The following is a 25,987-nucleotide window of genomic DNA, read 5'->3' as shown; positions in this document are numbered from 1 at the left end:
GGTTGTGGGACCACCCAAAGTAGCATGCAACCACCCCCAGCACGGCTCTGTGCCCACTGCCTGTTCGTCCTGCAGGTTCAGATTGACCCATACCTGGAGGACTCCATGTGCCAGGTCTGCAGCACCCAGCCCGGCCCGTTCTTCTGCAGAGACCAGGTGAGGCTGTGCCTGCTGCTGTAGCTGAGGGGGTTCCTGAAGGAAGAGCAGACTCTCCTGTCTGAGGGCTCCTCTTGCCAAGTGTGGAGGGTGAGCAAGAGCCCTTGTTTTGGAGGCGGTGCAGCTTTCCACCTCTGGAGTTCTGCTGTGGGCAGTGGTGTGCAGCCAACTGCTCTAAGGGCAGCTCACAGCCACTGTGACCAGCTGGCACTTGTGGTGTCTGGCTGACCTCCTCTTGCCATGGGCAAAGGAGCTTGGGCAGGTTCTGGTGGCTTCCCACAGAGCCTGGATGGGAGATTCACAGATTGCATCAGGTTGGAAGGGACCCTCAAAGGTCATCTTGTTTAACCCCCCTGCAGTCAGCAGGGACCTCTCCAACTAGAGCAGGCTGCCCAGGGCCACATCCAGTCTGATCCTGAATGTCTCCAGGGGCAGGTTGATGAGCAGCAGCTGCCCAGCACCCAGATCCTACCTTTTCAGAGCTAGTTAAAAGGGGCCATTGTGGAAGCTCAGCACCACACAGCCTCTGGAATGGCTGGAACTCCCTCCCTGCCTTCGGAGATCTGCTGGGAGGGCAGGGGAGAGAAGGGAAGGGAGGGGATGGTGTTTGTGCCCCTTAGCCAAAACCCCCTCTGCTCCCCTCACAGATCTGCTTCAAGTATTTCTGTCGCTCCTGCTGGCACTGGCAGCACTCCATGGAGGTCCTGCGTCACCACCGCCCGCTGATGCGCAACCAGAAGAACAGAGACTCCAGCTAAGGAGGCCACCGAGGCCCAGGGGCTGCCGCAGGAGCAAAAAATCCTTTTTATTTTTTTATGTTTTTTTTTCTTTTTTTTATTTTTTCTTTTCCTTCGGTGTGAACCTGCCAAGCGAAGAGCAGTGCACGAGCGTGGTGCCAGACCCGGGCTGGGAATGTGCTTCCTGAGGACTAACAGGGGGGAGGGGAAAATAAAAATCAAACAAATACAAACAAAAGAAAAACAAAACAAGGAAAAAAAAAACCAACAAAACAAGCAAAAAAAAAAACCAAAAAAAACCAGACAAACAAGAAAAAAAAGACAAAAAAAATCTCTTCCAGTCACGTTTGCACTTGCTGGTCTTTCTGTTTCTGCACTAATGCACAGTGAGTTTTGTTGGGGGTTACTTTTTTTTTTTTGGGGGGGGGGAAGGAGTTGGGAGGGTTGGGAAGGGGAGGGTTGTGTTGTTTTGGTTTTGGTTTGTTTTTTTTTTTTGAGGGGAGGGGAGCGCCCCTCAAAGCAATTCCGCAGTTTCCCAGACTTCGGTTCCTCGTTTGAGAAGCAAAAAATAGCAAACCAACCCAACCTAGAACTGAGACTGAAACCTGGAACTGGATCCATGAACCCAACCCAGAACCAAGACTGAAACCTAGAACCAGATTCAAGAACCCAACCTAGAGCCAAGACTGAAACCTAGAACCATATCTTAGACCTGAGACTGAAACCTGGAACTGGATCCTACAACTGAGACTGACACCTGGAACCAGATCCATGAACCCAACCTAGAACTGAGGCTGAAACCTGGAACTGGATCCAAGAACCCAACCTAGTTCTGAGACTGAAACCTAGAATCAGATCCAAGAACCCAACCTAGAACCAAGTTTTGAAACCGAGAACCTAATAGAGACCCCAACCAAGACCTAAAACCCAACAGAGAACCGAACAGAACTGACACTGAGACCCCAACAGAACCAAACCCACTAAGGCTCAAAAAAAACACCCAAACCTTGGAAAAAAACCACCTTGAAGGGACACATGTTGAGAAGGTGTTGCTGCAGATGCCTTCAGCCAGGTTATTTTTTTTTTCCTTTGGGAGCAAAGGCGCTTTTGTGACATTCCTTGCAGTCCTGGTGGGTGATTCTCTAGTGCAGGGCTCATCGGCTCCATTTCTTTGCAGTCGCCATACAGTGCCTTTCCATTCATTTGAAAACACCCCCTCCACACCACACACCACACCACACACCACCACACACCTGAACGGGCATCCAAACCCTTGGAATGTTCAGCTGGGTGTTTTTTACTGGAAACAACAAAAAGGAGAACTTTTTTGCTCTTCATTTAAAAAAAAAAAAAAAATAAAATATATATAGATAGATAAAGAAAAAGATTAAAAAAATCATATTTCATATTTTATGCCTCAAGGGTTTTTACCACTTCCTTTTTACACTCTTAAAGAAAAAAAGTAACAGTTTTTAAGTCGTTTGAAATAAGAAATGTTTCCTTTTTCTTTGTTTTTTCTTTCTTTGTGGTTTTTTTGTTGTTGGATTTTTTTCTCCTTTTTTTTTCTTTTTTTTTTGTGGCTTTTTTTTTTTCCTTTCCTTTCCTGGCAGCTTTTAACATTATTGCAACTTTGTGTCTGGGGCTGCTGCTGGAGGGATGTTGTAAATCCGGGGGTTTGCAACAAGACTGCTTGGGGGGTTTGGGTTGGGTTTAGTTTTGTTTGTTTGGTTTTCTTCTGGTTTTTGTTGTTGTGTTGTTTTGGGGTTTTTTTTTAAGTTTGGTTGTGTTTTGTATTTTTTTTTTTTTAGGGGTGGGGTTGAAACTGGACCAGATAAAGGAAGATCTCTGAGCTGCTGTATATAGTTTTAAATAGGTTTGTTTGCACTTTTTTAAGTTGCACTTGCCAAGGGGGGGTTGATAGAGGTTTTTAATCACACAGAGTCACTGAACTTTTCCTTTTGTTGTTCTTTGTTTCTTTTGTAACTAGCTACAAAAGGGCTGCATCTGGGTGGCCAGATGAAGGTTCAGAGGAGCCCTTTCTCTTAGAGGGGACAAGGACTTGAGTGTTGTTGTTTTTTTTTCTCTACCAGATGTACAGAGTTAACCACGCAGTTGACTGAAATGCTGCTGCTGGGATCTCAGAACTTTAATTATTAATAATAATTTTTTACTTTCCCCTCTATCAGAAGCTGTGTGCCAAAGAACCAGTGTCATAATTTTCTCCCTCTTGATTTTCTTTTTTTTGTTGTTAACAAGTTTTTTTTGTTTTCCTTTTTCCTGCTGAGCTGATGTTGCATTGTTGCATATCCCAGCTGCTCTTTGTGGGGTTTTGTGAAGCTGTGTGTGAAGTCTCTACCTCATTGTAGTATATGCAGGCAAGACTGCACTCTCCTACAGATGCGTGGAGTAAGCTGTGGTGTAGTTTTTGGCACATAATAAACACGTTGCAGCAAAACCAGCCTGGTGCTTGTGTGCTCTGTGGGGGACTCCTGCACCTAGAGGGCTTCAGGGTCTCAGGCTCTGCTCCTGGGGAATGTGTATGGATGCTGTAGAGGAGTTTTCTGCTGGGAGCTGGCTCTTCAGAGAACTGTAATTGTTGGATAAAATCTGTAAAATGAGTCCAACCATTCTCTAACTTTAAGGTTGGTGTTAAACTGTAGCCCTCAGCACCACCTCTCTGCCTCTTGGGGGTTCAACCACCTCCCTTGACAGCCTGTGTCAGTCTTTGAGAACTCTCTCAATGAAGAAGTTTCTTCCAATGTCCAACCTAAACCTCTTCTGGTGCAGCCTGAGGCTTTTTCCTCTTACCTTACCCCCACCCTCCCCTCCAACTCCACCCTCCTTTCAGGGAGTTGTAGAGAGCAATGAGGTCTCCCCTTGGCCTTGTTTTCTCCAGACTAAACAACCCTCAGCTGCTCCTCACAAGGCCTCTTCTGCAGATCCTTCCCCAGCTTTGTTGCCTTTTGCTGGACTTGCTCCAGCCCTTCAATGTCCTTCTTGGAGTGAACCCATCACTCAAGGTGTGGCCTCAGCAGGGCCCAGCCCAGGGTGTCAGTCCCTTCCCTGCCCTGCTCCTGCTGCCCACCCCATTGCTGATCCAGGCCAGGTTGCTGGTGGCCTCTTGGCCACCTGGGCCCTGTTGACTCAGCTTCAGACAGCTTCAGACCAACACCCCCAGGTCCTTCTCTGCTGGGTAGCTTTCCTGCTACTCTGCCCCAAGCCTCGTGTGCTCCGGAGGTGGCTGTGACCCAAGTGCAGGATCCAGCACTTGGTCTAGTTGAACCCCATTCTCCTGGCCTTGGCACATCAATCCAGCCTGCCTGGACCCCCCTGCAAAGCTTCTTTCACAACAGATCGATGCTGCTACCAGCTTAATGTCACCTGTGAGCTTACTGAGGGTGTCCTCAATCCCCTGGTCCTGCTCATTGATAAAGACATTAGAGCCCTGCAGCCTACCCCTGGCACTGGCTGCCGAGTGGCTTTAGCCCCTACTGCGTGGTTACCAAAGGCTCCTCCTCTGGAAGCCTGTGGCAGAGGCAGCTGTGTACAAGTAGATGAGGTTAGAATGTCCTCTGCTCCTCCTGAGTGGGCAGCTGACACTCTGCTGCATAGGGGTGGTGAGCTCCACAAGTCCTGGCCCCAGGCTGTCAAAGTGTTGAACAGGACGTGGGGTGCTATGGGGCTGCCCACAGTGGCATCCTTGTATGCTAGAGGCCTGGAGGCTTGGGGGAAGTTGCATTCCTGCCATCTTCTGCAGCTCTGCAAACCCCCTCGGGTGGCCAACCCTCATCTTTTTTGGGGTGAGTGGGGCCAAATCTCCCTCTCAGAGCTGGTATGAGTTTGTGGGTGCTTTGTCTCCTCCACTGCAACCTAATGCGGGATCAGCTCCCCCAGACCTGTCTCCATGGCTGCTCCAGTCCAACCGGGGCAAGGGGTAACAGGCACAAACTTGAAGATAAGAAGTTCCATCTAAACATAAGGAGGAGCTTCTTTAATAGTAGCAGAGGGCTGGAGCAGGCTGCCTAGAGAGGCTGTGAAGTCTCTGTCTCTGGAGACTTTCAAATGCCTCCTGGATGTGTTGCTGTGTGACCTCCCATGGGTGACCCTGCTCTAGTGGGAGGGTTGGGCTTGGATGATCTGCAGAGGTCCTTTCCAACCCTTGCCGTTCTGTGAACTCAGAGCAGCAGAGCGGTGCTGAGGACTCTGCAAGCCGGGTCCGCACCTGGATCCGGCCCGCGGAGCTCCCAGCCTGGGCTTCGGTTCTGGCGGGCGCTAGGACCCTGGGGAGCCCCGAGCCCCGCCCTCAGCCGAGCCCTTCCCATCGGGGCCGAGCCCTGCCCTGCTGCCCCAGACCGACCGGCTGCAGACGCTCTCCGAGTCGCTTGGGAGCGCTGTGGGCGCGGAGGGCTTCCGGCGGCCCCGCGCGCCTCCCGACATCCTTTGCTCTCTTGCCGCGGCCGCCGCCGACATGGTAAGTGGGGGTCGTGTCCGTCACCGCCGCCATCCGCCGCCATCCGCCGCCGGGGCCGCTTCACCCGGGGCGATGTGCGGCTGCGGGCAGCGGGCGAGGGCAGGGCGAGGGGTTGCCGGGAGCCGGGCCACAGGAGGCCCTTAGGACGGAGCGCTGGGCCGGCGGGACAAGGCCTAGGGAAGGAGCAGCGACCCTGGGGAGGGGGGACCGGGTCTGGCTGGGGCGCCGTTGCTGAGGGGCCGGTTGCCGCGGGGGTCAGCCGGGGCCTGACCCCGACGTTTCCTGCCCCTCCGCCCCGCCCAGGGACGCGTGCGAACGAAGACGGTGAAGAAGGCCGCCCGGGTGATCATCGAGAAGTACTACACCCGCCTGGGCAACGACTTCCACACCAATAAGCGAGTGTGCGAGGAGATCGCCATCATCCCCAGCAAGAAGCTGCGCAACAAGATCGCGGGGTGAGGCCCGAGGCGGGGCCCGGGGGCAGCCCTGCAGTGGGGTCCCGGCCGCTCGGACGTGGCAGGGGGGCGGTGGCGCCGGAACCTGCATTCGAAAGTGATCGCGGCCTGGCCGTGGCCGGGTCATTGATAGTGCAGGGAGAGGAATGCCGAGAGCCTTCCCGTGTCTGCGGGGATCGTCCCTGCCCTCCAGACCCTGTTGCTGTCGGACACTTGGCCGTCTCTGACGTACCCTGGAGGTGGTGGGATGATGCTGGAGCGGTAGGATGATGGTGATGGAGCAGTAGGATGATGAGGGGGCTGCTGCTGTGACAACACCACCGGGGTCAGCAGTGGGACAGCGCTGGGGTTGCTGGTAGGATGATGTCGGGGCTGGTGGTGGGACCTTGTCAGGTGTTCCCACGTGGAACAACACTGGGGTCGGTAGTGGGAAAGCGCTGGAGTTGGTGTTAGGGTGATACCAGCTGGGATAGCAGTGTCAGGATCGCTGGTGGGAGATCAGCGTCGGGATCACTGGGGGGACATTGCCACCCAGGTCAGTGGTGGGACCGTGCTGGGGCTGGTGTAGAATAACGTGACAAGGTGGAGCGGCACCACTGGAGTCAGTGGTGGGATGATGCCAGGACTGGTGCAAGGATTGGTGGTGGAACAGCATCACTGGGTGGGACAATGCCACCAGGGTTAGTGGTGGGACCATGCTGGGGCTGGTGGTAGGACAGTGCCAGGGTTGCATTGAGGTCCATGGGAACTCTGTTTCCTGAGCCTGGCACGGTTCCGAGAGCAGAAGGGTGGATGGAAAAGACAGAGGTGGGCTGTGGGAGCATGAGGAAGCCCTGGGTGGTCCTGTGTGTCCCTTGCAGGTATGTCACCCACCTGATGAAGCGGATTCAGAGGGGACCTGTCCGAGGCATCTCCATTAAACTGCAGGAGGAGGAGAGGGAGAGGAGAGACAACTACGTCCCCGAGGTGAGGCTCCAGCTGTGCTCAAATGCCTGCTGTGGGAATCTCTCTCTCTCCTGGAGGTGTCTTCTTCATTAGCGGCTCCAAATTTCGTCAGAACAAAACCTGATTGAGGATGGCTGAGGAGGCTTTGGGCCAAGGAGGAGCTCTGGAGGGTTTTGGCCAAGCAGGAGATGAGAGGACGGTTTGGGTCAAGGAGGAGCTCAGGAGAATTGTGGCCTCTTTCTGGGGTGCTCCCTCTAAAGCTGCTCCCTGGGGTGGGAAGGGCAGATGACTTTGTATACCTTGCCTCTGCTGCCAGTTGGCAGGTGATCTGTCCTGGGCCTTCCTAACTTGAAATGGGGAAGAAAATAACCTTCAGTGATCATCTGGGAGGGACTTGTCCTGGCAGCTGTGGTGGTGTGGTGAGGCAGGCTGCAGCTGTCCCCACCACTTGGAGATCTGCCTGGGGAGCACTCTCCCTGCCTTGCCACCTTTGGTGCCTGCAGAGTGAGGTGAGCTGGCTCTGCACAGGAATTCGGCTGAACTCCTGGCTCCACCAGCAGCTCCATGCAGACCTTCTCATGAATGCTTCATCTCTCCAGATATTGAATGTTGGCCCAGGGCTGACCTCCACAGCTGGTGGTGGAGGCTTGGAGGAGCCAGCCAGGGTGACTGTCCCTGGATTTTGTGTGGTGATCTCCCAGCTGAGTGCTGGTGGGAGAGGTCACCCCTGGAGGGATCTCAGGCAGTGGAGGACATTCTTGCTATGGCTGGCTGTGCACCTTCAGCTGAACCTGCATTACTGCTGGGGAAGGAAGCAGGTGGCGATGGAAGTCTGGGGTCCAGAGAAGGTCCAAGGAAGTTGCTCTGCCATTAAAGAGCAGAAGAGCTCAGGTCATAGGGGTGGGACAGCCCCAGATCACTGCGCTGGGCTTTGGGGGCTCCAGCCCTGGGGATTCCCAGGACAAGCATGAGTGTTGCTGCTGGCTGCCAGGACCCAACCCCAGCTCCTCTCAGCAGCCTTGGTGTGGAGATGGTCAAGCCTTGGGCTTCCAAAGACTTGGAAATCCAAATCTCTCTGTGCAGGGCTGCTCTGCTGCTAGGTGGCCTTGTGGTGTTCTGGCAGGAGAGCTGGATGCCCATGGGGTCTTCCTGGTTCATCCTGTTTCCTGGAGCCTCCTGGCTCAGTCTCTTGCTGGAGCCCTTCCCCACAGCAGGTGGTGGGAAGGGACCAGAGTGGGAGCATGGAGATGCCTTGGTGGTAGCAAGGGACTTGGGCAAACCACTTCTCTCCCTCCTCTGTCCCCAGGTCTCTGCCCTGGACCAGGAGATCATTGAAGTGGACCCAGACACCAAGGAAATGTTGAAGCTCCTGGTGAGTGGCCCCAAGCTGGTAACGTGGCCCCAGCACCACTGCCCTGAGGGGTTTGATGGTGATGGCTGAAGGCTTCAAGGCTCTGGGCATACAGCAGGGGTCCCTCCACCCTGGGGCATGCAGGTGGAACAATTCCCTGTGGCTCTTGGGAGGGCAGGGATGTGGTGGCTTTGCCCAGACCCCTCTGCAGTGTGGGTGTGCTCCTTGTCACCCCTTCACACAGCACCCATGGGTGCTGAGCTGAGAGCCAGGATCCAGGCTGGCTCTCAGCAGGGGAAGAGCATGTGGCTTCACCCAGCCTCACTCGCCGGTGGGGCAGTGCAAGCGATCCTGATCCCAATCCCAACCCTTGCTTCCTCCCAGGATTTCGGCAGCCTGTCCAACCTGCAGGTGACACAGCCCACGGTGGGGATGAACTTCAAGACCCCCCGAGGAGCACTCTGAGTCGGTCTCTTGTCTGTCACTTTTCCAATAAATGTTGGGAAACCATCTCAGCCTGCCTGGTCTTTGGCACCTGCGTCCCCAGGGAGGAAGAGGAGGAGGAGGAGGGAGGGCTGGTTCCTGGAGACACTCTGTCCCAGGTGCAGATGTGCAAGGCTGCAGAGAGTGAGGAGGACCTGAGACCTTTATGTGCAACAGCATCTGGCTGGGGTCTTTGCTGGCTGTTTGGAGGGTGAAGTGCAAAGCTGCTCTTCCACAGGGTGTCTGTGGGGTGGTGGGAGAAGGAGGAGGCCACGATGGCTGTGGTGGCTTCTCAGAGCTTGGTGGAGCTCCTTGACCTCAGTGCCTCCCAGGCTTGCCCGTGCCTCCTGCGAATGGAGACTGGGGAGGCACCAGCTGTGCCAGAATAAAAGCTTTTTGTCACCCTGGTGGTCACTGCTAAGTCACTTTGGAGCGCTCAGATGAAAGGAAAAGGCCTTGGTGGTGCCTTGCTTCATGTGAGGGAGTGAAGCAGGCTGGGCAGAGCCCTGCACCAGAGGTAAAAGCTCCCCTGGTGAGGCTCATTGATTATTCCCACAGCAAGATGCTCCACTTCAAGAGTTCCCCTGGGTACTCCCCCCTAAGGCTCCTGCCCTCTGCTTGGAAGCAGGGGAGACAGCCAGGTCTTGGGGCAAGTCTGGGACTCTGCCCCCAAAACCTCTGCAAAGCCACCAAGCTTCCTGTGTGCCCAGGAGATCCTGGCCAGCACCTGCCTGTCCCAGTCTGCCCCTCCTGCCTGCCCATCCCAGCCCCTGCCAGTCCCAGTCCCTGCCTGTCCCAGACCCTGTCTGTCCCAGTCTCTGCCTCTCCTACCCATCCCAGCCCCTCCCTGTCCCAGTCCTTGCCCCCCCTGCCTATTCCAGCCCCTGCCCTTCCTTCCCATCTCAGCCCTTCCTGCACATCCCAGCCCCAGTCCGTTCTCCCCGGACGGTCCCAGCAGTGAGCCCATCCCACGCGTGGCTGTGGCTGTGCCGTGCGGTGCTGTCTCCCTGCGAGTATATCCCTGCAGGCTCACAGCCACGTCTGGAACGCCCCAGTCGGAATGACACACGCCAGGCTGTGTTTTGGGGAGAGATTCCTCTGTTTAGGTTTGCTGTGAAATGTAACGAATTGCTTAGAGAAGAAACGGCTCAGGGTAAAGCATGGCCAGGCCGGCAAACAGAATCCGAACCCCGTCGGGAAGAGCCAAACCAGGAAAATTTACCAACCTCCCACGGGGACCTAACTCAGAGCTCACAGCTCAGAGCTGCCGAACTCTTCACTATTTAACCCAAACACAGCGGCAACGGCACAAGGACTGAGGGGGGAAACAACCGCCGGGGCCGAGGGGAGCGAGCATGCAGCCATTCCAGACCCACAACCACGGGGCTGACTTTCCAAGCAGCACCAGGAGCCCTCTAGTGGCTCTTGCTCGATGCCAAGAACCTCCCCTCGCTTAACGTCCTCTCCTGGTCCTGCCCTTGCCGTCATAGCAGAGGCTGATTTCCTTCCGGACGAAGTAGGCGGCGTAGCCCGAGGAGCCGGGCGTGAAATCGCGGAGCTCTCCCCTGTATTGCTTCAGGTCCCGAGCGGAGGCATAGCCTGAGGGGGGGAAAAACACGCAGGGATGAGGTATCCTCCTACAGACTCACGAGAACTCTGCTTCCACAGACCCACGGGAGCTCTTCTCCCAGACAGCCACAGGATCTCTCCTCCCACAGACCCATGGGATTTCTACTTCCACAGAACTGCAGGATCTTTGCACCCATGGACCCACATGGGATCTCTCTTCCCACTGGATCTTTCCTCCCACAGACCCACAGCATCTCTGCTCCCACAGACCCATGGGAGCTCTCCTTCCACAACACCATCAGATCTCTGTTCCCACAGACCCACAGGAGCTCTCCTCCCATAGGATCTTTCCTCCCACAGACCCACGGGATCCACTCTCACAGAACCACAGGATCTCTCCTCCCACACAACCGTTGGATCTCTTCCACAGAACCACAGGGGAGCTGCCCTCCTACAGGATCCTGAGGAAGCCCAGAAGGGACTTCTGCCCTGGGTTGGGAGTGACAGGCCAAGGGACAATGGCTTTGATCTGGGAGAGGGGAGATGGAGACTGGAGATGAAGAAGAAGTTCTTGAGAGTGAGGAGACACTGGAACAGGTTGCCCAGGGAGGCTGTGGATGTCCCCTCCGTGGAGGTGTTCAAGGCCAGGCTGGATGAGGCCTTGAGCAACCTGGGCTGGTGGGAGGTGTCCCTGCCCATGGCAGGGGTGGAGCTGGGTGGGCCTTGGGGTCCCTTCCCAACCAAACCATTCTGTGAATGTGAAAGCCACATGTGGAGGGGAAAGGAGCAATTCCCACTCCACCCTCAGCATTCTTGCTGCCTTCAGCACCAGGAGGGAGTGAGGTGCATGTGAGGGGTTCCTGGTTCCAGGCCTGGTTTCCAGCCCACACCTTGTGGCACAGGATGCTACCTGTCACCATGTTGTTCATGGGGTACTCCCGCAGGGCATGGTACAGGAATTCCTCCTGGGAAGGTGTCCTGGAGCCATTTTCCTCCTCACTGCTGTATCAGAGAGCAGGGGAACAACCTGTGTCTTTTGCCCTGTGCCTTGGGGATCAGCTGAAATGTGGGGGCCACATCCAAAGCCCAGCACACAGGGCAGGGAGGTACCTCTCAGCCAGGTCTCGCACACCCTCCTCGGCCTCTTCCTCAGAGCCTTTCCTCACCGCCTCCGGTTCCGCCCCCAGGGTGTCACTGGGCTGCGAGGGTCAACACAGGGCTGAGGTAAAACTGTGCCTGGGAGCCCCTCAGAGCACCAGAGATGGGGTCTGAGGTGGGGGCTGGGGTTAGGAGTCTTGGTTTCAAGCTTAACAGAGAAGACAATTTCAAATCCAATCTCATTGTCACTTCCAAAGCAGCCAGAAGCTGCTCTGAGAAGAGAGCAGGGAATGGCCCAGAGCTACTTGGGGAAGGAAATGCCTGGGAAAGGGCAGAGCTCAGAGCTCCACAGGAGGGTGTGAAAGGGGACCAGAGGTCCCACCCCTCCTGCGTGTCCCACACACAGACTCTGGGCTGTCCCCTCTGTGAGGGACTCAGAGGGCACAGTGAGCACAAGACTTGGCCCTGTGCTCGGGCTGAGGCACTGGGATGAAACCCAGGCAGCTGGGAATCCTTACAGCCAGGATTTGTTAAGCTCCACTGGCTGCAGGGTGAACTTCTCCTCTTACCTGGGACTCCTCTGCCTGCTCCCAAATGAAGCGACCAATCTTCCTCCTGATTTCTGCCACCAGCAACAGGAGAAACCACATGAGAAGATCAGCTCTGGACCCCCCAGGAGAACATCATCAGCTCTGGACCCCCAGGAGAACATCATCAGCTATGGACACCAGGAGAACATCATCAACTCTGGACCCCCAGGAGAACATCATCAGCTATGGACACCAGGAGAACATCATCAGCTCTGGACCCCCAGGAGAACATCATCAGCTATGGACCTCCATGAGAACATCATCAGCTATGGACCCCCAGGAGAGCATCATCAGCTATGGACACCATGAGAACATCATCAGCTCTGGACATCGTGAGAACATCATCAGCTATGGAACTCCATGAGAGCATCATCAGCTATGGACCTCCATGACAGCATCATCAGCTATGGACACCATGTGGCAGCCACCTCCTGCCCCTCACAGGGGCTGACCAAGGCACTCAGGAGCTCTCTCAGATCCTTGCTGCTGGGGGTCTGGGTGGAGACGGGTGCTGAGTGGTGTCTCTCAGGGGTCCATACTGGGACCAGCTGTGTGAGGGACATGGATAGAGGGACTGAGTGCAGCAGCAGGAGATCCACAGGTGACACCAAGACGAGTGGAGCAGATGTGACATGCCTGAGGGATGGGAGAAGTGGGATCAGAAGAGCTTCTACAAGGCCAAATACAAGGTCCTGCACCTGGGTCTGGCCAACTCCTGGTTATCAGCACAGGCTGGGAATGAAGGGCTGGAAAATGGCTCTGAGGAGAAGGACTTGGAGGTGCAAAGCTAGAAATGAGCCAGCACTGAGCACTGCCAGCCCAGCCCCAGTCCTGCCCTGGGCTGATCCCCAGCACTCTGGGCAGCAGGGGCAGGGAGGGGATTCTGCCCCTCTGCTGTGCTCTGCTGAGACCTCCCCTGCAGTGCTGGGGCAGCTCTGGAGCCCTCAGCACAGACAGGGACCTGCTGGAGCAGGGCCAGAGGAGGCCACAGCAATGCTGGCAGGGCTGGAAGGGCTCTGCTGTGAGGCCAGGCTGGGAGAGTTGAGGTGGTTCAGCCTGGAGAAGAGAAGGCTCCAGGGAGACCTTCTGGTGCCCTTTGAGTGCTTCAAGGGTGATCAGAGAGCTGGGGACAGAGTTTGAGCAGGGCCTGTGGTGCCAGGCCAAGGGGGATGGTTTGAACTGAAAGAGGGAGACTCAGACTGGAGAGAAGGGAAAAATGTTTGCCCCTGAGGGTGCTGAGAGCCTGGCCCAGGCTGCCCAGAGAGGTGGGAGCTGCCCCATGGCTGGCACCATTGCAGGTCAGGTTGTTTGTGGCTCTGAGCAGCCTGCTCTGGTTGGGGATGCCCCTGCTGGCTGCAGGTGGGTTGGACTGGATGACCTTTAAAGGTCCCTTCCCACTCAGGTAACAGATGAAGCATCCTCTACCTCCAAGGAAGAAGCATTCCCAGCAGAGGGAAATTCTCTCCACCTAGAGCAGAAGTCACAGGAGGTTCTGGTTTGCACCTCCAAGAGGCTGCTGTCATAGTGGAAACCCCAGGGAATCAAAACCCTGATGACTAGGAGGATTTTTCTCCCTAACCTTCTTGCATGCAGGCAGGTGGCAGGACAAAGTGGCCCAGCACCACTGACAGCTTGGCTCCCATGCTGGTGCTCTCCCCTGCTGAGAGGTATTGGGAGTGGAAGACGGTGGCTCTGCCCTCCAGGTAATCCAGGCTCTCGTGTATTCTGCAAGAGAAACAGACAGCTGGTTCCCAAAGGGACACCTGGAGAAACACCCTCAAACCAAAGGCACCTCAGAGGTCATCTTCTCCAGCCCCACCTTGCAGTGAGCAGTGACATCTCCAACTAGATTAGGTTGCTCAGGGCCCCTTCAAGTTTGACCTTGAATTCACATCCAAGCTAAGCCACAGCCTAACCCATGGCTGGGATCCACAGCTTCTGACTGCTGCATCCAGCTCCCATTTACAGAATCACTAAACATAGCTGGGTGGAAGAGACCTCCAAGCTCATTCAGTCCAGCCAGCACTGCAGGGTCACTCCAAAACCATGTCCCAAAGCACAAGGGCCACAGTTGCTGGAACACCCCCAGGGATGGTGACTCCAGCACTGCCCTGGGCAGCCTCCTCCAACGTCTGAGAGTCCTTCCAGGGCAGAAATCTTTCCTGAGCTCCAGCCTGAGCCTCCCCTGGGGCAGCTTGGAACCATTTCCTCTGCTCCTGTCCCTTGCCACCAAGGAGCAGAGGCTGCACCCTCCTCACTGCAACCTCCCTGCAGGAAGCTGTAGAGAGCAATGAGGTATCCCCCATCCTCCTCCTCTCCAGCCTGAACACCCCCAGCTCCCTCAGCCCCTCCTCTAGCCCAGGGGCTCCAGGCCCTGCTCCAGCCTTGCTGCCCTGCTCCGGACCTGCTCCAGCTCCTCAATGTCCTTCCTGGGGTGAGGGTCCAGAGCTGAACACAGCACTGGAGGTGGCCTCCCCAGTGCTGAGCGTGGGGGGATGGTCACCTCCTGTCCCTGCTGCCCACCCTGTGTCTAACACAAGCACTGGTGTGAGTTCTCAGACCCCCATGAAGCAGCAGAACCCCAGCAGAGCTTCAGCAGGCATCTCAAAAACATCCCCCAGGCTTCTAATGGACGTCAGCCTCCATTAAACGACATCAGCCTCCATTAAACACACCCAAGCATTGTGCCTTCGGTGATCTTTCACTCCCCACAGACGTCACATCGAGAGGGCTCAACGTGAGCGTGAAACACAGCCACAGGCATCTCCCATGCAAGGCAGCTGCCGCCAGCACGGAGGTGCCAGGGTGTGGGGACAGCGTGGGGGACAGAGCCCACCTGCGGGTGTCCGGGTGTGAAGCATCACTGCTGAAGAGGTAGTCGGCATCGCGCCAGGGGGCCAGCACCCCGCCACCGGCCGCTGCGGGGACAAGAGGAGGGTCAGGGGCAAGGTCCCTGCCTCAGGGTGGCCCAGGATGGGGACAGATGCCCAGGGCTGGTTGTGGGGTCGCAGCCCCTGAAGCATGAGCCATGATGGGGCCCTCCCATGGCTGGGAGTCTCTCACCGCCCTGCTGCAGACTCTTCTGGGCTGTTCCTAAGTGTGGGGACACCACGGCCTGCCCCAGCACAGGGAACCTGTCAAAGACAGACTCCGACCTGGCGTGGGGAGCTGGGCTCTGCTCTGCCTCACTGAGGAGTGACAGGGACATACCCCACTGAGGAGTGACAGGGACATACCCCACTGAGGAGTGACAGAGACATACCCCACTAAGGGGTGACAGAAACATACCCCACTGAGGAGTGACAGGGACATACCCCACTAAGGGGTGACAGAGACATACCCCACTGAGGAGTGACAGAGACATACCCCACTGAGGGGTGACAGGGACATACCCCACTGAGGGGTGACAGAGACATACCCCACTGAGGAGTGACAGAGACATACCCCACTGAGGAGTGACAGAGACATACCCCACTAAGGGGTGACAGAAACATACCCCACTAAGGGGTGACAGAGACATACCCCACTGAGGAGTGACAGAGACATACCCCACTGAGGGGTGACAGAGACATACCCCACTGAGGGGTGACAGAGACATACCCCACTGAGGAGTGACAGAGACATACCCCACTGAGGGGTGACAGGGACATACCCCACTGAGGAGTGACAGAGACATACCCCACTGAGGGGTGACAGGGACATACCCCACTGAGGGGTGACAGAGACATACCCCACTGAGGAGTGACAGAGACATACCCCACTGAGGGGTGACAGGGACATACCCCACTGAGGAGTGACAGGGACATACCCCACTGAGGGGTGACAGGGACATACCCCACTGAGGGGTGACAGAGACATACCCCACTGAGGGGTGACAGGGACATACCCCACTGAGGAGTGACAGAGACATACCCCACTGAGGGGTGACAGAGACATACCCCACTGAGGGGTGACAGGGACATACCCCACTGAGGGGTGACAGAAACATACCCCACTGAGGAGTGACAGAGACATACCCCACTGAGGGGTGACAGAGACATACCCCACTGAGGAGTGACAGGGACATACCCCACTGAGGGGTGACAGAGACATACCCCACTGAGGAGTGACAGAGACATACCCCACTGAGGGGTGACAGGCACATACCCCACTGAGGAGTGACAGAGACATACCCCACTGCTGTGCCCCACCGTGTGTCAGCCCCACGGCCTCTGGCTCACCCCAGGGGCGCATCCGGGACATCCCCCCCGGCCTCACCCCACAGCTCCCGCGGGCCAGGGCTGACGCTCTGCGAGAACCAAGCTCGGTGGCCTCGGAACATCGCGACGGGAAGCGGCGGCGGGAGGAGCCCTGAGGAACGATGGAGAGCCGAAGGGGGCGGCGGGAGGAGCCCTGAGGGGCGGTGGAGAGCCGAAGGGGGGCGGCGGGAGGAGCCCTGAGGGGCGGTGGAGAGCCGAAGGGGGGCGGCGGGAGGAGCCCTGAGGGGCGGTGGAGAGCCGAAGGGGGCCGGCGGGAAGCTGAGGGCCAGCGGCAGGAGGGCGCTGAGGGGCGGTGGGGGGCGCTGGGCAAACAGAAACGCGGTGCCCGGAGGGCAGTTTCCAGGGCTGGCCGCCCCTTCCCGAGCCGCTCAGGCACCCCCAGGTGAAGCCACACGGGTTTCAAAGCCGTCCCTCAACGGGGGTTCCGGTCCACCCCGCAATAGCTGCGGGCGACCCACGCCCCAGCAGTGTGGCTGTCCCCAGTGCCCCGGGACCGCAGCGCTGATGTCTGTGCTGTGCTAATGCTCAGCCTCCTCTGGAAAGCCTCCACGGCTATGACCAACTTGTGGCACCTCTGGAAAGGGGACAGGACAAGCTGAGGGCACGCAGGAGATAGTTCTGTGGCTGACTTGCCCAGGAGAATGCGGTGGCAGATCCCAGCAGTGTCCCATGGCTTCTGTCCTCTCCACCCCTACCATTGCCCTGTGCAACCTTACGAATCCCTCCCAGCTTCTGTAAGAAGGTGAAAATGAAGCCTTCACCCTGTGGCCTCCTCCACTGCTTGATTCTGGCTCCTTCCCTCTGTCCCAGGGGCAGGAGCAAGCTCACAGGCTCCCAGGATGTTAGGGGTTGGAAGGGACCTGTGGAGATCTTCCAGTCCAACCCCCTGCCAGAGCAGGAGCAGAGAACCCAGCACAGGTCACACAGGAACACATCCAGATGGGGCTGGAAAGGCTCCAGAGAAGGAGACTCCACAACCTCTCTGGGCAGCCTGCTCCAGGGCTCTGGGACTCTCACAGTGCAGAAGTTTCTCCTCATGTTGAGGTGGAACTGCCTGTGCTGCAGTTTCCATCCATTGCCCCTTGTCCTATCCCAGGGTACAGTGAGCAGAGGCTGTCCCTGTCCTTTCCTTCCTGACCCCCAGCCCTCAGCTATTGATAGACAGTGATCAGATCCCTCTCAGCCTTCTCCTCTCCAGACTAAACAGCCCCAGGGCTCTCAGCCTCTCCTCCCCAGGCACTGCTCCAGGCCCTTCAGCAGCCTTGGAGCCCTCCCTTGGACTCTCTCCAGAAGATCCCTGTCCCTCCTGAACTGGGGAGCCCAGAGCTGGATGCAATATTCCAGGGGAGGTCTCAGCAGGGCAGAGCAGAGGGGGAGGAGAACCTCCCTGGCCCTGCTGGCCACACTCCTCTGAATGCAGCCCAGGACCCCCTTGGCCTTCTTGGCCCCCAGGGCACATTGGGTCCCATACAGAACTTGCTGCCCACCAGCACTCCCAGGTCCTTCTCCTTGGGGCTGCTCTCCAGCAGATCCCCTTCCAACCTGTCCTGCTGCAGTTGATTCTTCCTTCCCAGGTGCAGGACTCTGCACTCATCCTTGTTGAGCCTCATTAGGTTCCTCTCTGCCCAGCTCTCAGTCTGTCCATGCTCAGATTTTCACACTTCAAGCCAGTCAAGATATCCCTCAATTAACTCCAGCCCCCAAGGAATTGGGGCTGAAAAGCCAGCAGCAGCAATGCAGCTACACCCCAGGTAGCTTTGGACCCCCAAAGCTGGGCAGACCCACCCCCCAACCCCCCAGCTATGCCTGATACGACAGAGGCGGCTTTTGTGGATAGGAAATTTAACTGATGAGAGTAAAGGCAGCCCCTGGGCTTGGCATGCATGGGGATTTTTGACTGTGTCATCCAGATGTCTCTTCAGCATGGCACAAAAATGCCACAGATGCAATCAGGCCAAAGGAAGATGTTGCTGTAAGCTTTGTTTAGAGATGTGGTTGTCTCACAGTGCCTGTGCCTCAGCTTCTGCACTCAACAGCACTCATGTCCCAATTAGGATGAATGGAAGTGAAATGAGGGCTGGAGCCCCTCTCCTGTGAGGACAGAGTTGGAGCTGTTCAGCCTGGAGAAGAGAAGGCTCCAAGGAGGCCTCAGAGCAGCCTTCCAGTACCTGAAGGGTCTCCAGGAGAGCTGGGGAGGGACTTCTGCAAAGGACTGGGAGCGCCAGACTGAGCTGCGGTGACTCTGCTGGGTCCTGCTGGCCCACAAGCTGGGTGATGAGCATTTTGCATGACACCTCCCACTAGCCCAGGTTGCTCAAGGCCTCATCCAGCCTGGCCTTGAACACCTCCAGGAAGGGACATCCACAACCTCCCTGGGCAACCTGTTCCAGTGTCTCCCCACCCTGCAACTGAGCAGAGCACTACAGATCCACCTCCAACCCCGTGGCCACCAGAGCCTGTGAAATCAACTCAGGTCATCAAGAAACATTTTCAAGGTCCCCACTGAGGTCTTCCAATTTTATTCAGGTAAAACTCCCACACAAATCAGAGCTGAAGAGGTACAAAGGTGCTTTGATTGGTTAGGTGGAGATCTATAGCTAAGTGCTCAACCAACCCCACTCCCTGCCTTGGGTACTGTGTAAGCTTTATTAAAGGAGGAGGAGTTCTGCAGGTGATGATGCTGCTGCTCTTCATCCTAGCCATAACTGCAAAGTGAAGAAAGGACAGGAAAGAAGCTCAGGAATATTTCATCTTGCAAAGCAAAATGGTTCAGACCTGCATGGGGGAAAGACAAGATTGACATCAGACACTCTGGTCACACCCTCAGCTCTCATGATGTTAGGAAAGTGTTTGCCACAAGGAAACTCTGGCTGCAGGCCTAGCTCCCAGAACCTGCTTCCCCATCCCTCTTTGGTGGGGGGCCAGAGTTCATCTGCCCAGAAGATCCTTGCTCTGCACCCCAAGCATCAGCTGCACAAATGTTCTCCCTTTATCCTGCTCTCCACCCCTCCAGCCCAGCTCAGTGAATCCTTATCCCCAGGCTCCAGTGACATCCCCAGTGTCCCAGCTCCAGCCCTTGCAGCTCTCTCCATCAGTGACCCTCACATCAACCTCCCATCAAGCCCACCGGGTGTCACACTGCTGGGTGGGCACAGCATGCTGCAGACCCTGGGGGCCAGGTTTCAATTCCCACTGCCCAGAAGCGAGGCCAAACCCCAAGAGGGGGCTGTGTGTAACTTCAGAGCAGCCCAGCATAGATGTGTCTGTGCTGTACGGAGCCATGGGTCCCAACTACCTCAATATCCCTTCTCAATGGCAGTTAGAAGGAAACACTTCAGAAGCACATGTGGCAACCCTTCTGAACATCCTTCCAAGCCAACCCCATTACTGGCCCTCAGGCATCTCTTTGAGCCTTTTTGGCAGCCCCAAATCTCTCCCCTCAGCTTTCCTGCTGCAAATTAAGAAAGTATCTTCTTCTGTTGTCCCTCAGGAGAAAGACAGCCAACTGCCCCTTCAGAGCCTCTTCTTCCTGGCAGCCTAACAGCCCTTCAAGCCTTGGCTGCTCTCCAGGGCAAAGAGCAGCATTAGGTAGTGAGGTCTCTGGACATCTTTCCAGAGCTGCCCAGTGCAGCTGTTCCAGCTGGCATGTTTGGTTTGATGCTGTCTCTAACAGCCATCTATAGCCCCTTCAGCTCCCACATGAAGGGCACTTCAAGGGAGGTGAAGGCTTGTCCTGGGCATAGTTAATTACCCAGCCTCTACCAGAGTCCATGGCTAGGGTGTGCAGCTAGGCCATAGATCTTCAGTTTTGCTTTCACTATCAAACTTATCTACCAGTCTGCCAATTCCAGCTCAGTTATGAGCAGATGGCTTGCAGAAGCTGGAGCCCTTAGACTGGGAGGCAGCAGTGACTACAGCCAAACCACCACCAAGGCACCAGTCTGTCCCTGGTACCCCACCCCCTGCCACAAGGTCAACTAGCCTCCAGCCTCCCCCCACCATGGGAATTTCCAGGTGTAGCAACTTCCTCCTCCCCAGGCAGAGATCAGCAGCCAGCTGGAGGAGGTGTGATAGCTCTGAGCAATGTCTGGCAGACACACCAAACATGGGGGTGCAAAGTTTCCCTCCAAGAGGCTCCTTTGATTTGAGCAACGGAGACTCTGGTAGGCAGCGTGTGGCTGAAAACTGGCCAGAAGGTGGTGGGACCAGCCCTGCTCCCCAGTAGGCAGCAGCATTTTTCTATTTTATTTAAATTATTTTGGGTAATTGCTTTGCTTCCTCAGCTCTGCAAGACATACACTTGCCCCCTGCAAAAAGAGCTCCACATTGCCCTAATCTGCACCAGTACAACTCACCTTTATTACCCCAGACACAGCTCAGAAGTCTGGATCTGCAGGAAGGAAGAAGGGCAGAGTTAGGCTTGGGGGCAAAGAGTATTTCCCTCTCCTCCCCACCCCAAATCCACTCCTGCTGGCACCAGTCACCAGAGAGCTGCCTGTGCTTAGCTGTGTGCTTGCTCTAGCAGGCTGGGTCACAACAATCAGTCCCCACCAGTGCAGCCTACTCTCTATTCACCAGATAGAGTCCAACATCCTTGCAGGACCCATCTCTCTCCATGTGAGGTCACCTAGAAAGAGATCTTCCCACGGAGAGCTGAGAGACAGCACAACTAAGTATCTACAGGTAGGACCAAGGCAAGTCATAGAATTGTTTTGATTGGGAGAGACCTTTAAGATCATTGATTAATGGTCCAGCCATGAAGCCAGCACTGCGAGGTCACCACTAAACCCTATCCCTCAGCACCACATCTCCACAACTTTTCAATCCCTCCAGGAACAGGGACTCTGCCACTTCCCTGGGCAGTCTGTTCCAGCTCTTGACAACACTTTTGGGGAAGAAACTGTTTTTCATGTCCAGCCTAAATGTCTCCTGGTGCGGCTTGAGGCCCTGTCCTCTTCTATTGCTTGCTCCTTGAGATAAGAGACTGACTCCCTCCTGGCTCCAGTCTCCTTTCAGGGGGTGGTCTCCCCTCAGCCTGCTCTTCTCCAAGCTAAACAACCCCAGTTCACAGAATCACAGAAACATTCAGGTTGGAAAAGAACCTCAGGACCACCAAGTCCAACCCAGAACCCTACTCTACAAGGTCCACCCTAAACTATATCCCCAAGCACCATATCCAAACCACCTTTAAACACTTCCAGGGTTGGTGACTACTCCACCACCTCCCCGGACAGCTCAGCCACACCTCACAAGATCTGTTTTTCAGGCTCATCATCAGCTTCATTGCCCTTCTCTGGACCCATTCCAGCACCTCAATATCCATCTTGGGAGGCAAAGTCTGCTGCTAACGCAACCTTTCATGGGCACGTATTCACAAGGAGCCCAGCTGAGGCCAACATCACTTTCCCTCTGCATGACCAGACCTTCAAAAATCCACCCCATTCTAGCCACCCTGTTTCCCAAGGGGAAAGAGAGACACCACAGCTACAGAACTAACAGTCCCTGGCTGCTGCAGAGGAACACCGGCTAAGCTTGAGGAGTAAGGCACAAAATAGATACCCCATCGGTAAGTCTGCGGCTCCGGGAGGGCAGAGTGGGCCACCCTGCAGGAGTAGGTGTCACCGCTCCGGGGCCGGAAGGGCGCATAGACCAGCTGCTGGAAGTACCACTTGTCGTTGAAGGACATGTCCGCGTACTTCGCGTCGCTCATGGGCTGCCCGTTCTTGAGGAGGGTGATGGTGATCTGCGGCGGGTAGAACCCGCTCACGAAGCAGTTGAGGACGTTCTCCTCGCCGTTCGCGACGTGCTTGCGGGAGTACACCTCCACCTTAGGCGCCTCTGGAGAGGAGGGGCAAGGGGGTGCTTGGAGGGTGCTTGGAAGGGAGGCTGCGGCGGGTAACGCCACTGAGGAGCCGGCGCCCATCCACCCACACTATGGGCACGGGAACCAGCGCTGTGCCTCTCACACCTGCACCGCGCCTCTCACGGCAAGCGCCTGCTCCCCACGGCCTCTCCCGCAGCGCCCCAGGCACTCACCGTCCGCGTTCCCCAGCCCGGCCAGCGCCAGGAACAGCAGGACACCAACTTTCAGCGACAGGCTCATGACCGTTGCGTTCCGAGGCTCACGCAGACTGACCCTCCCCTTCTGCCCCCGACTGCATTTATAGCTCCGCCAGGCGCGGCCAATCGCGGCGCGGAGTCCCTACGCGTCATCAGTCTCCAGGCAGACAGGCGGCGGGGAGGTTGTGCGCGCCAGCCACGCTGCGCATGCGCACTGCGAGCGACGCTGCTTTCGGTTTCGTTTCGGTTTCGCTGCCCGGGCACCGCCCGGGCACGGCAGACCGAGAGTGCCCCCGCCCCGCCGCGGCTCTGCCGGCGCCACTCTGCCCGGAGCCGCCCTGATGGAGCCCCGCGGCGGATGGGGCTGCTGCCCTCACTGTGCCCCAGGCGCCGCCTGCTCTGACCTATACCGGGAGCCTTCCCGGTCCCGAGGCCTGCCCTGTCCTCGTCGGTGGAGGCCTCAAAGCCGTGAGGCAGTGCTGGCCGCAGCAACCGCTCCCCGGGGACCTTGGGCCGGAAACTGCAGTCAGGAACCAGCAGGTCATGGCCCAGCGGCTACACGGAGCTGGCCTAGCTCTTGCTCCTTTCTGTCTATCAGTCGAGGTTTGGGGTTGTGCCCAGCAGCAGACAGAGTCGAGATCCACCTCCTGCGCTCTTACCATGGTTCTGTACGGAGGGGGGTGCCCGGCGATGGCTCACACAGCCAGCACCCTTCTCTGCAAGACTTTCCACAGGTTACAAGAAATAAAAGCTAAACAGAACTTGTTTACTGGTGACCTTTCAGTTATGAAACCAGTGCCCTTCTGGGCATGCTCCAAGCTGGGGCTAGGTTCACTACACAGAGGCAGTCTGGCATTAGCCTGTAGGGTCTCCTTCCAAGTGGTGAATTTTGCTATGCTAACCAATCTTAGGTCATCTTCAAATGATCACACCTTCTCCTCTTCCCTCTCCCTGTTCAGGGGTGATTCATCTTTTGTTGACAGTAACTTAAGTATAGAATGATTTGGGTTGGAAATGACCTTTAAAGCTCATCCAGTCCACCTCCCTACAGGCAGCAGGGACATCCCCAACCAGAGCAGGTTGTTCAGAGCCCCAAACCTGACCTGTAATGGAATGGGGCATCTCCTACCACTCTGGGCAAGGTGGGACAGGCTCTCACCACCTTCAGCCTAATTATTTTTTTTATCCAGTCTGAATCTGCCTCTTTTAGTTTAAGCCACCATTCCTTGTCCTGGCATAACAAGCCCTCCTCAAAAGTCTGTCCCTGGCTTTTTGATTGTCCCTTTTAAGTGCTGAAGGTGGCCAGTAGGTAGAGAAAGGTTCTCCTCCAGCTCTGCTCTGCCCTGATGAGGCCTCACCTGGAGTACTGTGATCAGTTCTGGGCACACTAGCTCAAGAAGGACAAAACTACCAGAGAGAGTCCAGCCCAGACCTACTAAGATACTGAAGGGACTGGAGCATCTCTCATGTGAGCAAAGCTGAGAGCTGGGGCTGTTTAGCTTGGAGAAGATGAGGCCAAGAGGGGATCTTATGAATGCTTACAAATATCTAACGCATGGGTGTCAGGAGGATGGGACCAGATTCTTCTTAGTGGTCCCCAGCGACAGGACATGAGGTACTGGGCATAAACATGAACACAGGAAGTTCCATCTGAACATGAGAAAGGACTTCTTGACTTTGAGGGTGGCAGAGCACTGGAGCAGGCTGCCCAGCGAGGTGGTGGAGCCTCTGGAGACTTTCAAGAGCCCCCTGGATATGTCCTTGTGTGATCCTGCCCTGGCAGGGTAGTTGCACTCCATGATCTTCAGGGGTTCCTTCGAACCCATACCATTCTGTGAGACCATTCTGTGAGACCATTCTGTGCCCTGCAACGCGCAGGTGTCGGCAGCGTCACCGGGTGGGGCAATGGCCCCTCACCCCCAGCTGCCCGCACCCACCCAGCTCCGCACCGCCAGCGGTGAGCTGGGCCACGCTGAGGGGACGGAGCTAAGTGACAGCACAAGCGCAGGGCTCTGCTGGGTGCCGCCATGCTGTACGGCAGGGGCGGGTGTGGCTAGGCGCCGCCATGCTGTACGGAATGCGCATGCGTACTGGCGCCGGTCGGTAAAAGGCGGTGGCGGGCGCAGCTAGCCCCGTAGAGGGAGGCGGGCGGTGGGCGGCACCGCGGCATGGCGGAGGGCGGCGAGCTGGTTGTGAGTGCCCGCCCCGCTCTGCCGTGTCCCGGCACGCTGCTGCAGCCTCCAGCTTTCCGGGGGCTCCCCCACGCTCTTCTGTCCCGGTTACCCTCTCCTGTCTCCCGGTGCCGGTTTACCCCTGCAGCGGTCGGTACCGGAGATGCGCTGCCCTCGGGGCGCCGGTGGAGCCTTGTGCTCGGGTGCCGTTCGTGTCCCGGTAGTGGGGCGTTCACCATGAAGCCTTTCGGTGTTCACCCTGGGCAGCCCCAGCCCAGGTGCCAAGCAGGTTTCGGTGGCCACCCACCCTCCCTGATGCCTACTCTTCCCTTTCCCAGCTCCAGAGGGCCGTGAGCCCTGGGGGCTGCCTGGCACCACCGGTGGGGTGTGATGGGGGGAGGCTGGGTGCCCCTTCAACTTGTTAGGGTCGCCTGTCCCTTATCAGGGACCCTGCTGCCTTTTGACTGCAGATCCTCGAGGACTACCTGCTGTTGGAAGATGCACCTCTGCTGGAGGAGATGGCTGAGGAGGATGAAGAGCTTGACCTCTATAATGAGATGACGTTTGGGTTAGGTAAGGTTCCAGGGGAGCCCCAGTTCCCTCAGCACCCAGCAGGGTGAATAGGATGGAGGTGAGGAAGGTGTCCTCCTGTTTGGTGAGGAACTGTGGTTGGAACAGGGATGCCAGGCTCTGGCCCACTCTAACATGTTCTGCTTCTCTCCGAGACTCCACTGAGGAGGACACTACAATCCCCCTGATGCCTCCTGGCGCAAGCCCTGAGCTGGCTGAAGTGGTGGCAGAGCAGACTGAGACCATGGAGGCACTGGGGACTGAGCAGCTGGAGGAGCTAGGAAAGCCCCAGGAGGAAGGTGGGATGGGGCCAGAGGTTGAGCAGGTTGGCTCAGAGCTGGAGGAAGAGGAGGTGAGGGCTGTGGAACAAGAGGCAAAGGAGGAGCCCTGTGAAGAGCCCAACGACCTGGGAGATCCAGCAGTGATGAAAGCTGTGCAGAGCAAGCCCACGCTGGAGGTGTGAGCGGGGAGAGGACACACTCCTGGGGGGTCTGCCCCTCCACTGGGGCACGGTGGGGAGGGGGGAGTTTGGTCACTGCTCCAGAGAAGAGGACCCACTGGTACCAGGGCTGAGGACCTGCCTCTGACCCCTCTCCCTTGCTTGCAGAGCCAAGACTCAGCAGTGCTGGACAGTAGGATTGGTGCTTGCTGGGCAGAGTTCAGCAAAGAGGAGGTGGTAAAAACGTTCTCTCCACCTGGTGAAGGGCTGAGTGGTGTCCCCTGACCCTTCCCATCATCCTTCTCCATGCTGATCATCTCTCTGTCTTTTCAGCTAGAGATAGAACCCACAGTGTGGGGCTCCTGCCCCAGCAGCCTCCCATCCCACCATGTGCTGGAGGTGGGTACCCCCTGGCCAGGCTCTGGGGAATGGCCAAGAACCTCTCAGTGCCTTGGGCCAAGTCATGCAGGAGATTTGGGGTGACCAGAGGACCTCCAGAGCCTCCTCAGTGGTCTGGAGATGCATGAATGTGTCTCTCAGGAGCTAAGGCTATGGGCAGAAGTGCCCACCCTGGGTTTGAAAGCAAAGCTGTTGAGTCTGAGGGGCACTGGGATGTCCCCATGCTGGCTTTCC

General features: G+C 56.8%; 4 protein-coding genes and 1 non-coding gene across 9 annotated transcripts in view; 3 read left to right on the top strand and 2 right to left on the bottom strand.

The window, feature by feature from the left end:
- Positions 1-914, top strand: part of CPEB1 (cytoplasmic polyadenylation element binding protein 1) — a 48,031-nt gene extending 47,117 nt beyond the window's left edge. For all 5 annotated transcript variants that reach the window (XM_054387822.1, XM_054387820.1, XM_054387821.1 and 2 more), the window contains 2 exons: positions 76-156; positions 804-914. In XM_054387822.1, the coding sequence (XP_054243797.1) occupies positions 76-156; positions 804-914 (192 nt within the window). The remainder of the gene's footprint in view (positions 1-75; positions 157-803) is intronic.
- Positions 915-5,329: 4,415 nt separating this feature from the next.
- RPS17 (ribosomal protein S17) lies at positions 5,330-8,613 on the top strand. Its single transcript, XM_054388012.1, has 5 exons — positions 5,330-5,364; positions 5,668-5,819; positions 6,680-6,785; positions 8,071-8,136; positions 8,500-8,613. Exons 1-5 carry the CDS (start codon positions 5,362-5,364, stop codon positions 8,578-8,580), a joined length of 408 nt encoding a protein of 135 aa, XP_054243987.1. The 5' UTR covers positions 5,330-5,361; the 3' UTR covers positions 8,581-8,613.
- On the top strand, positions 5,903-6,031 carry LOC128972418 (small nucleolar RNA SNORA71). The gene has a single exon (XR_008489265.1). It is a non-coding gene; the product is annotated as a small nucleolar RNA SNORA71 (small nucleolar RNA).
- A 1,438-nt stretch (positions 8,614-10,051) lies between the features above and the next one.
- Positions 10,052-16,176, bottom strand: TERB2 (telomere repeat binding bouquet formation protein 2). Its single transcript, XM_054388110.1, has 7 exons — positions 16,113-16,176; positions 14,692-14,773; positions 13,435-13,580; positions 11,835-11,887; positions 11,278-11,366; positions 11,078-11,169; positions 10,052-10,197 (listed from the first exon to the last, which is right to left on the bottom strand). The coding sequence occupies exons 1-7, from the start codon at positions 16,174-16,176 to the stop codon at positions 10,052-10,054; spliced, it is 672 nt and encodes a 223-aa protein (XP_054244085.1).
- Positions 16,177-18,611: 2,435 nt separating this feature from the next.
- B2M (beta-2-microglobulin) lies at positions 18,612-22,235 on the bottom strand. Its single transcript, XM_054387923.1, has 4 exons — positions 22,151-22,235; positions 21,674-21,952; positions 20,470-20,504; positions 18,612-18,889 (listed from the first exon to the last, which is right to left on the bottom strand). The coding sequence occupies exons 1-3, from the start codon at positions 22,215-22,217 to the stop codon at positions 20,491-20,493; spliced, it is 360 nt and encodes a 119-aa protein (XP_054243898.1). The 5' UTR covers positions 22,218-22,235; the 3' UTR covers positions 18,612-18,889; positions 20,470-20,490.
- Between the last annotated feature and the right edge of the window lie 3,752 nt (positions 22,236-25,987).

This window comes from Indicator indicator, chromosome 16 (genome assembly GCF_027791375.1).
Source record: "Indicator indicator isolate 239-I01 chromosome 16, UM_Iind_1.1, whole genome shotgun sequence".
In the NCBI taxonomy this organism is placed as follows: Eukaryota; Metazoa; Chordata; class Aves; order Piciformes; family Indicatoridae; genus Indicator; species Indicator indicator.
The sequence above is the reverse complement of the archived record's forward strand: the minus strand, read 5'-3'. Positions and strand labels throughout refer to the sequence as shown.